Source organism: Myotis daubentonii, chromosome 9, assembly GCF_963259705.1.
Source record: "Myotis daubentonii chromosome 9, mMyoDau2.1, whole genome shotgun sequence".
NCBI classification, from domain to species: Eukaryota; Metazoa; Chordata; class Mammalia; order Chiroptera; family Vespertilionidae; genus Myotis; species Myotis daubentonii.
In genome coordinates, this window is record NC_081848.1 from 82,379,707 (window position 1) to 82,390,454 (window position 10,748).

Genomic DNA, 10,748 nt, shown 5'->3' on the forward strand with positions numbered 1-10,748 from the left:
AGAGGCTTGTGAAGGGAAACAAATTATTTTTACAATGTCAATCCCAAACTCTAGCTTCCTGAGCGAAAATGTTTTTTCTACTAAAGGAATAAGCATTTGGCAAGCCTCTAATAACACAATAACAAAGCAAAGGGTCAGCTAACTCTCCTGGGAGGTAGCTGCTGTCACAGGCTCCTCTCCCCCACATTTTCATTCCCCTATTTTCTGTAACATACTGATGATGATGTCAGAAATTTTTGAAAGTTGATCTCCAAGGACGTATTCTGTTGATGCTGGGCTGTATTTCCTTAACTTACATGTTGCCTCGTGGACTTTTGCAGGCTTCTTCTCACATTGGTAATTCCACTCAGGCTGCTGTGAGGGATGCAATTGTTGGGAGACAACCTATGGATAAAAAAGCTCAATAGCATCTTAACGAGAGGATCCAACAAGAACCCAACCAGCCCCTTCTGATTTCTGCATTTCTGCTGTAGCCACAGGTACAGGTCCAGAGGAATGTAGCTTTGGGACCACCCAGGAAGAGCTGAAACATGGCACCAATAAAGGAATAGACCTTTCCTGTGGTTTCAAACTCTTAAACACACTTCCATTTCTGTGGGAAGCGTTTCTTTTCCTTGCTTATGATAGAGATCCAAGCTTGCGTCTGTTTTTTATTACTCTCTGCTTTGTGCACTTTATGGGGGGAAAGCTAAAGGAGAAAATGGAAATGCAGTTTTAAGTCCTTTATGCGCCACTTAGTGCCTTTTAAAACTGAATTCGTGCTTTTGCAGGCATGATAGGGACTGAGGAAGCCTCAGGAAAGAGTGTTTGGGGTGAAACTTGTCAGTTCTTTTATACCTTCCTCTATTGAGAAGGATTCCTTTTTAAAAAGTTTACAAAACTGGCAAAAGCTTTAGAGCTAAAGACTGAAATGATGCCATTACATAAAGTCTTATAATATTAGAGAATCCTGTCTGCCACACAGGGTGGAAAACTACTATCATGTTTAAATCTATTCACTGAAATGTAAGGTCTTTTACCTGACAGGCTGTCAGTTTTATTGGAACATATTTTTTTCTTTTGCCTTTATTCCTATACCTTCTTTCTAGAGAAGAGCAAACATGCCTTGAAAAGCCAGAGGCTCATAATAAAAGGAATGAACTTGATAATTTAAGAAAAGAGCTAGAGTTTAAATGAACCATGTGACCTCTGATAAGTCACTTGAACTTGTGCCTTGGCCAGATTCACTGTTTGTAGGTTTATATTGGTACTAGAGGCCCGGTGCATGAAATTTGTGCACTGGGGGGGGGTGTCCTTCAGCCCAGCCTGCGCCCTCTTGCAGTCTGGGAACCCTTGCTCCTTACCACCCCGCCTGCAGCGAAGGCCAGAGAGGCTCCCACCACCAACGCTGGGACGCTGTGCTCACCAGTCGTGAGCCTGGCTTCTGGCTAAGTGGCACTCCCCCTGTGGGAGCATACTGACCACTAGGGGGCAGCTCCTGCATGGAGTGTCTGCCCCCAGGTGGTCAGTGCTTATCATAGCGACCAGTCGTTCCGCCGTTCGGTCGATTGCATATTAGGGCTTTATTATATTGGTATATGTATTATACACTACCCTCACACATTTGTCATTTGAGAAGTTTTGTTTTTGAAAGTTCTGCATAAGAACAAAACTTTATTATTAATTAGAGGAAAGATGGTACCAAACATTATGGCCTTTAAGTGATGTCCTATTGCACATGGCTTAGCAGTAAATCAGGTCTTATTTCCTATGCACTGTTTAATATATTTAGTAATGGAGCTAAAACTGTCAGTTTTATTTAGTGATTCTTCCTTTATTTAACTTTACTTGACCTGTCTGGTAGCTTTAAAATAGCTTTGGCTTAGTAAAGACCAAAGCCCCATCCACATATGGACAATATCCAGAAATATCTAATAATTCTTCTTTATTTACCTTGATTGTGTGATAAAATTTTTTATCTGTAGTTGCCTTTTTCTTTGGCTTATAATGGTGAATTATTATGGATTTTAAAATTTGCCTGCAAATATTTATATAAACATTCAGGCATGTGAGCCTTACTTCTTAAGATAATTTCATTTTTGTGGGAGGGTGGTAAGGAAGGCTTAGGCAAAATCTGGGAAAATTCTATATGTATGAAGTATGAGTGGAAGGTGGGAAAACAAAGTTTCTTCTGGCATATAATCTATTAAAGATTTTTTTTGACTACTTTAACACCTAACCATTTAAGTATTTTTATAAGGCCTGAATTCCAAGCATTTTATATTTTTTTCGTATTTACATACCATCTTGCCCTGAAGTTCCTGCTATTTTATTCACTTGCTGTTAGATTTAGAAAAATTTCAGGTGGTTATAAAAACTGTTTCCTTGCTTATCAGTGATGCTTAGTTTTGAATATTAAATTGAAAGCTTAGCTTTGAAAAGTTAGTCCATTTTCAGGGGGCCTCTCATCTTCCTGCAGGCTCACACTTCTCAGCGAAAGGCCTTACAGATATTAACTAAAAACAAACCTACAGAATCACTATAGTTCAGATTGAAAACATCAATGTGTTGGATGATGTTTCGCTAGAACTAAATTACTGATATTGGGTTTAATAAACCTACTATTTACATGTTTTACTTTTTGCTAAAAAAAAAAAAAAAAAAGCCTTACTGCATTTTATAAGCATATTTATAGATTTCAGAATAATTGTCTAGATTGGTCCTACTCCTTTTTTTTAGTGGTGAGAAAAGGAAGATGTGTCTAAAAGGTACTTTAATTCTAAAGTATTAGATTTTTAAAAATAAACATGATAATGTATGATTTAATGAAATCTTAGGATTGATTTACTGTTTAAATTCACCATTTTTGTTTTGATCTTAAAGGAATAACTTGGTTTAATTACCTACGGGGAAACTTTGTTTTTTGGGTCTTTATTAGTTAACACATTCTGCTCTTGAAAAGTGTTTATAAAGTTTTCTCAGTGAGGATTCTTATGAATTTTCTTTGCCCTCTCTTCTCTTTTAACAGTGAACTGATGACTTTATATCACCTTTTTCAATAAAAGATGCATTCTCATTGCTGGCCTACATAGTCTTGGGGAGATTGATAACCAGGCTGAAAAGAATGTCTTTTACCTCGGAACTTCCCTCAGCCTTTAATTAGTGGGTCAGGGACATTAGGAGTTCAGATTGTTTGCTTAGTGTTTGTCGCTCTGCCACTCCTGGCTGGCCTTTCCACACAGCATTGTTTATTTACACATTCCTAACAGTATATGGGCGCTCCTATTAACATAAAAGGAGGTTTTCAAATTTCTCTCTTAAAATAACTCATTTCAGGAGAAGTTAAATGTTAAGGCTTTTTTGTTGTTTTTTTATACTTCCAATAAGCTTAGAGTAAAATTAATAGAATAAAAGTTTTGATTCTTTCATGGGGAAGTCTTTCTAGATTGCATTGTAGACAAACTGAGGGCAAACTGTCATGTTGTCATGTGTGATAATGAAACATCTTCAGACTCATTCCGTATTAGCAGTACCCTGAGCAATCTGTTCCACGGAGGGCTATGTACTCACACTTGGTAAAGTCGCTTGGGAATATTGGTTTTGTTTTACCTGTTATTTTTCTTTTTTCTCTTACATGAAGTTAAAGGCTTTAGGCAAACAAACTGCTTTCTGCTGGCAGTGTGTTTCTTTAGCATCGTACCCACCGTTCTCATGGGTGTGTCTCAGATAGGGTATGCATGTATGAATTACAGAAGAGTCGAGTAAATTGATGTAAAAATGTTTTATATTTTTCCTAGAGGTTTTTTTTTTTTTTTTAATAGTTTACATGGAAGTCATAATGGACCTTTTTTCTTTTTAATCTTCACCTGAGTATATGTTTATTGATTTTTTTAGAGAGAGAGAAGGTGGGGGGAGAGTGAGAGAAACATTGATCGGTTACCTCCCGTATGGGCCCTGATCGGGGATATAGCCTACAACCTGGGTATGTGCCCTGACCAGGAATTGAACCTGAAACCTTTTTGGTGTGCTGGACGACACTCCAACCCATTGAGTCACTCTGTTGGGACTTCATGGAACTTTTTTTTTTTTTACCCCATTGTAAAAGACCATTTGCAATTGGATAGTTTTCCTTGTTAAATCATACTGTAGCTATGTTTTGAGTATTGGTTCTTACCTATCTTGGAGTACATAAGACTTACCTGGAATTCTTGTTTAAAAAGTTTAAATTACCAGCTTTCTACCCCAGGGGTTGCCTCAGTTGGTCCGGTCTTTGGCCCCAGAATCACTGCTTTTGTATACAGTAGTGCAGGGGCCTCAGAGACAGCAGTGAGAGACTGCACTGCATGGTGGGAAAGTGCAGTTCAGGATGGCCTGGCGGCAAGTGGGTGGCTTTTCCTTGCAGTTCAGATGAGGTGGTCTGCCAGGTGCAGTCACTGACAGTGCACAGTGTTCAGAACAGTCAGGGCGCCTGTAATTGGAGGATTATCTCAGCTCCTTGAAGCTGTTCCTCAAAATGAGGATGTCACAGTGCCTTCTCTGAGCAGTGAATGTACAAGTTACACAAGTGTCCTATTTAGTGGCAGGTGTCATTAGGATTAAAAAAAAAACGTTTGAAAGTTGTGTTTCTTTTTTTTAATCCTCACCCAAGAATATGTTTCCATTGATTTTTAGAGAGAGAGAAACATCGATTGGTTGCTTCCTGTATACATCCTGATCAGGGATCAAACCAGCAACCTTTTGGTGTACGGGAGACGCTCCAATTAACTGAGCCACCTGGCCAGGGTAAAAGTTGTATTTCTTTTAAAAAGCAAAATTCAGCACTGTAACTTGAACCCCTAACTCATATACAGAAAACCTTAAACCATAAGTAAAAGTAATGAACAAAAAGACAGGAGATGACCATAACTTTGAAAATTAGCAACAAAAGTAACCCATATTAGGAACTTTTCAAAATCTAGGAGCAGAAAGATTAAAAATATTTCTTTCTTGGGAAGAATTTCATTTGCCAGAAAAATTTAAATGTGGTGTTCTTGTGACCAAGGGAAGGTGGACTTTGACTCCCAAAACTTTCCAATTTAGATGAAAAAACGCTGCCATAGACTAAAGCCTGAAAGGAGTGGATGTTAATCTTGAACATATACAATTTTCCTTCTCAGATTTCTTTTAAATGATTTGATGAAAGTACTTTTCTCTTATACCCTTTAAAAATGGCTTTAAAATTTAATATACTTTAAAAAAGTGCAATAGGATAAGATGATGCTATTAGTATATTAAAAGCATGTTTCTGTTTCTGTAAGGTCATTTAATGGAATAAAGATCACAGCCTCATGTTGTCTCTGTGTTTTTTCTCTTTAATGTGGGAAGATCTGTGAAACAGGTTTGGGCTTGGCAAAGTGAATAGGATATCTAAGAGGATAAGTAACTTGGTGTCAAATGTAGTGATAATGAGGTTTGAGTGAGTCAGCTTTCTCTGTCCTACAAAACAGTGTCTTACTGGCATGGTGCTGGAGAAGGCTACGCCTTTGGTGGTGGTGCTTATAATCCAATACAAGTTTTATTTATAGTAACGTGGACTGATGACGACCCTTGAATTTGTGGCACTTCCATGGTGGTTGTCCCATCTGGACCCACCTGGTTAAATGGTTCCTCTTTGGGGTGGGGTGAGGTCAAGTTCTACTGAAAGCTTTCTGTTTCATCGGCCACCTTGGAAGCAGTGGGGAGCTGCAGTGACCCTCTCATATCTTGACTAAGTAGATATGCTCTACTTAGCTTTGCAGTAAAAAAGGTTTCCCTAGTTTGAAACACTGGGTCGGGTCAGTAGCCTCCATCTATCCATCCATCCATTCATCCCTCCACCCCTAGTGATGGTCATCTGTCAGGCGTCAGGCTAGGGGCTACACTGAGCTCATCACAGATTAGTAGGGAAGGGGCAAACCCACAAGTCGGTATGATTTGAAGAACATGGTGAAAACTTGGGCGCTCCCATCAAAGTGTTGATGCTCGCCTCACAATAAGCTGGGAGAAGGAAGGCCAAGCTGGGGGAAGTGGCCATGTGTGGGTGGGGAGGGGTCAAGCCAATGGGCTTGTTTTGGGCACACTGGCATTCTTGCCTTTGATTAGCATATATCAGTTTGCCAAATATCAATTCGACTTCATTTGATTTTTAAAAAAGAAATGGTAGACTGGGATGTGAATAATCTACACTAATAAAAGACAAAGATGCTAATTGACTGTACCTTCGCTATGCCCAAGCCACGCCCACCAGCCAGCCAGAGCAGCTACATGCAAATTAACCCAACCAAGATGGTGGCCGGCAGCCACGGAACTGAAGCAAATAGGAGGCTTGATTGCTCCGGCGATGGAGGAAGCCAAGCTTCCCGCCTGCTCTGGCCGGCTGTGGGCTCCCCAAAAGGCAACAAAATTTCAATTATAGAAGCTAAATAAATCCCAGATACCTGCTTCCAACCAGCCTCCACTGGGAGCTTGGGTGGCTGGGGGCTGTGGCCAGCCTGCAAATAGCCATCAGCACCTCACCCAGGATGGCCACACCCTCATGGGGTGAGGGTCCTGCTGGGGGGCTTGGCCAGCCTGAAAAAAGTCAGCCCCTCACCCAGGCTGCCAGGTACCCCAGCAGGGACCCCCACCCTGAAGGGGCTGTGGCCAGCCTGCAAACAGCCATCAGCCCCTCACCCAGGCTGGCCAGGTACCCCAGCAGGACCACCCTCCCTGAAGAGGGTGTGGCCAGCCTGAAAATGGCCCTCAGCCCCTCACCCAGGCTGGCCAGGCACCCCAGTGGGGACCCCCACCCTGAAGGGGGTGTGGCCAGTCTGAAAATGGCCCTTAGCCCCTCACTCAGGCTGGCTAGCCACCACAGTGGGACCCCCACCCTGATCCGGGACACCCTTCAGCGCAAACCAGCAGGCCCCCACCCATGCACCAGGCCTCTATCCTATATAATAAAAGGGTAATATGCAAATTGACCCTAACAGCAGAGCAACTGGGAATCACTGGTCACTGTGATACACACTGACCACCAGGGGGCAGATGCTCAATGCAGGAGCTGCCCCCTGGTGGTCAGTGTGCTTCCACAGGGGGAGCTCTGCTCAGCCACAAGCCTGGCTGACGGCTGCCAGTATAGCGGTGGTGGTGGGAACCTCTCCTGCCTCCTCAGCAGCGCTAAGGGTGTCCAACTGCAGCTTAGGCCTGCTCCCTGCTTGCAAGTGGACATCCCCCGAGGGCTCCCGGGCTGCCAAAGGAATGTCTGACTGCCAGCTTAGGCCCAATCCCCCGGGGAACGGGCCTAAGCCAGCAGGTGGTCATTCCCCGAGGGGTCCCAGACTGTGAGAGGGCACAGGCCGGGCTGAGGGACCCTCCCAAGTGCATAAATTTTTGTGCACTGGGCCTCTAGTATTGTAATAACTATGCCTGGTGTCAGATGAATACTAGATCTATCAGGGTTAGATAGATCTAACTAGATCACTTCATAAGTTATATAAATGTCTAATCACTATGTTGTACACCTGAAAATAATATACTGTATGTCAGCTGTAATTAAAAATATTTTTAAAGAGTAAAACAAGACAACCCTAATAAAAATAAAAAAAGGAATGGTAACTGGGAAAACTGGCTGTCTAAGGAGTAAAACTGACATCAGGCACTGGAAGAATTCAAATGCCACCAGGCTGTTTTCTCGTCTGCAGTGGCCAGGTTATCTGCTCTCGCAGAAGGGTTTCCTTCCGGCTGCAGGGTAGGGTAGGCACAAATGGTTCCCGGCTTACATCATCCCCCTTTCATATCCCTGGAGGAAAGAGACTTTTTTTTGAGCCACTGCCTATTTAAAAATGTGTGTATATATAGCTCCATTCTAGAGAAAGCTGCTGATGGGTCTGGCTTGGGGCATATGCTCCTTCCAGGGCCAATCCCTGGTCTGGGGGCTGGGGCACAACAACCAGCCAGACCGAGGTCACAGGTTCTCTAGTCGGGGTGATGGGGAACTGGAAGAGGCAGCCCCACCAGAACCCCACAGTCACCAATTGAAAGACTGCTGGTCAGACAAAAACGAGTGTCCACAACAGCCCCCAGTTCCCCGGCCTGGCCGTTGACCACAGTGGAATGGGAGCCTGGGACATTTCAGGGTGTTCCTTTAAGGGGCAGTAGAGGTGGTTAGGCTTCCACTCAATGCAGTGGAAGCTCTTCAGGGTCTCGTAGGGATTCATCATCGCCTCAGTAGGATTTGAGGGGTTTCAGAGCTGGGAGGGAGGTTCTGCAGGAAGTTATATTTCATCTTCCTTTTCATACGAAAAGCCCGATTTTTCTGTTCAGAGCAAACTGTCAAAATTGGTGTATTCTCAGAGCCGTAGCCGAGTAGCCTGTGTGGGTGTAAAGAGCTGTACAGGGTGCTGATGGAGCACCTTCCCAAGGAGCTCCCATTTTGAGAGTTGCTGTTAGCAACACAGACCCTCATGTTGCCACAAAACGATCCCATGCTTCTGCTCCTGTGTGTACAGAAGCATCGCAAACAGCTTCCCGTAAATGCTGTTGCCTGCCCCTCACCTCACCCCCTTTTCTCAGCCCTGGCCTCGCTTCCACTCCTACCTACGTGCTCAGAATCCCCACATGGGGCTTCTCGGCCATAGCATGCCCACCAGACAAAGGAAGACCCGGAAACTTCAGGGCCACGTGAGCCACGGCCCTGGCCATGTCGGCAAGCACCCGGGGGCTGAGGTAATGCTGGTGACTTGCATCGTCACAAGATCAGTTCTGACAAATACCGCCCAGGTTCCTTGGGGGAAGTTGGTGTGAGGCATGGCCACTTAAGGGGACCCAGACTTCTTCCCCACTGTCAGCCTTGGTCACCTGTGGCCCTCGGTCAGTGAGCAGACAGGTAAATGCTGCCAAAGACAAGACAGTAGCCGCTCCCATCACTGACGTGGTGCGGTCGGGCTACTACGGAGTCTGGGGAAGGGGTGGCTCCCCAAGCAGCCTGTCGTGGTGAAGGCCAAGTTCATCAGCAGAAGCCTGAGGAGAAGACGGTGGTGTTGTGGGGGCCAGCGTGCTGGTAGCTTGAAGCCACATGGACGGAAGTTCATTAAATGCTCACAAGTGGAAAAAAAAAAAGAATCCCCACACGCTATTCAGCCTTGTGCCATTTTCTCCTACTTCTCAGCTATTCCTTCCTCGGAGACTCACAAAACAGTCTTGGGAGGAGCCCTCCTCCTCCTCAGAGGGCAGACAACGGGGAGAGATTGCAAATGATTAAGTAACGCGTGCCTCTCCACAGGGCCCATCGCAGAGAAGCCCGGAGGCAGGTGACAGCTGGACCCTGGCGGCGGCCCCCTGTTCGGTGCTCACGGAGCAGAATGGGGTTGAGGATGGTTCTGCTGGCGGTGCTGGCATCGCCTGGGGCCTTCCTTACAGAGCTCCCCCTTGGAGAGCTGCTTGGAAAGTAACAGTATAGAACCCTGACGTCCCTGCCCCGCCGATGTTTTTCGTTTTGTTTTTCTTGGCATAGGAATAGGACAGGAAAAAAAAAAAAAAGATGTGACGTTTGAGCAACTCTGGGAGCAGAGAGTAAGAGGCAGAAAGCAGTCTGGTTTCCTCCCAACGAACCTCTGCTTCCTGGGTCTGGACTGCCTTCCAGCTGCTCACTGGCTCCACGTGCACAGCGCTTCATTGGGTGAGTGGTAACGCACAGGAAGCTCTGGTATTACGTTGCCTCTGACTCTCCCTGCCCGGACGCTGGTGAATAACGTGTAAAGCTGATGAACATATACCTTATCTCATGCTAATAACATGATTTGCCACGTGCCCGGCACTTTATAAGCATCATTCCATTTGTTGCTCTCCCTCTGGGGAATGTAGTTTTATATATTACATGTTGTACAGGATCGTCATCACCCCATTTTACAGATGAACAAACTGAGGCTCAGGGAAGGGTGCCTGGATCCTATAGCTAGCAAGTGACAGGGCCAGGGTGTGGCCCAGGCATCCTGATTCCAAGGCTGGGAGTGGGGCGTGATGGTAACATGGAGATGGACAGGAGCTGGTTCTATTCTTGTGGAGTCACAGCCCACTGTGAGAATGGACCTGTGTTTGGTCATTCATTCATTCATTCACTCACTCATTCATGGGATGCCTACTGTGTGCCAGGTTTGGGGGTATATCTGGTGACTTAAGACCCAATAGTTAAAAGTACTTTCCCTCTGCTAGACCCTTGTCTTCTAATATCTTTAAAATTCAATAGAGGGCCCTGGCCGGTTTTGCTCAGTGGATAGAGCGTCGGCCTGCGGACTCAAGGGTCCCGGGTTCGATTCCGGTCAAGGGCATGTGCCTTGGTTGCGGGCACATCCCCAGTAGGGAGTGTGCAGGAGGCAGCTGATGGATGTTTCTCTCTCATTGATGTTTCTAGCTCTCTATCCCTCTCCCTTCCTCTCTGTAAAAAAACCAATAAAATATTTATTTTAAAAAAATTCAATAGAGGTTTGAACTGTAAGCTCGCTCTAGAGGAGGAGATAAATTGCTTACATTCCAGTGTGATGTGTACACAGGGATCGCGTATACAGCAGCTCTGTTCTTGAACGTTGGACTCCCCGCAGCGCGTGTGTGTGGACCAGGTGAGGAGGGGCGGCTCAGTGGGTGCCTCGGGGCGGAGGAGCGAGCAGGGACGGGGAGGGTCGGTGCCCGGGAGGCATCCAGACCTGCCGGTCTGGAGGCGGAGGCGGGAGCAGGCGGTCCCTGTCGCGGGCAGGAGGCTCGGCGAGGCTCTCATT

General features: G+C 45.3%; 1 protein-coding gene across 2 annotated transcripts in view; it reads left to right on the forward strand.

Moving 5' to 3' along the window:
• Nucleotides 1–5,307, forward strand: part of ATL3 (atlastin GTPase 3) — a 36,339-nt gene extending 31,032 nt beyond the window's left edge. For both annotated transcript variants that reach the window (XM_059710331.1, XM_059710332.1), the window contains exon 13: nt 321–5,307. In XM_059710331.1, the coding sequence (XP_059566314.1) occupies nt 321–407 (87 nt within the window). In that variant the 3' untranslated portion in view covers nt 408–5,307. The remainder of the gene's footprint in view (nt 1–320) is intronic.
• Nucleotides 5,308–10,748: the final 5,441 nt, after the last annotated feature.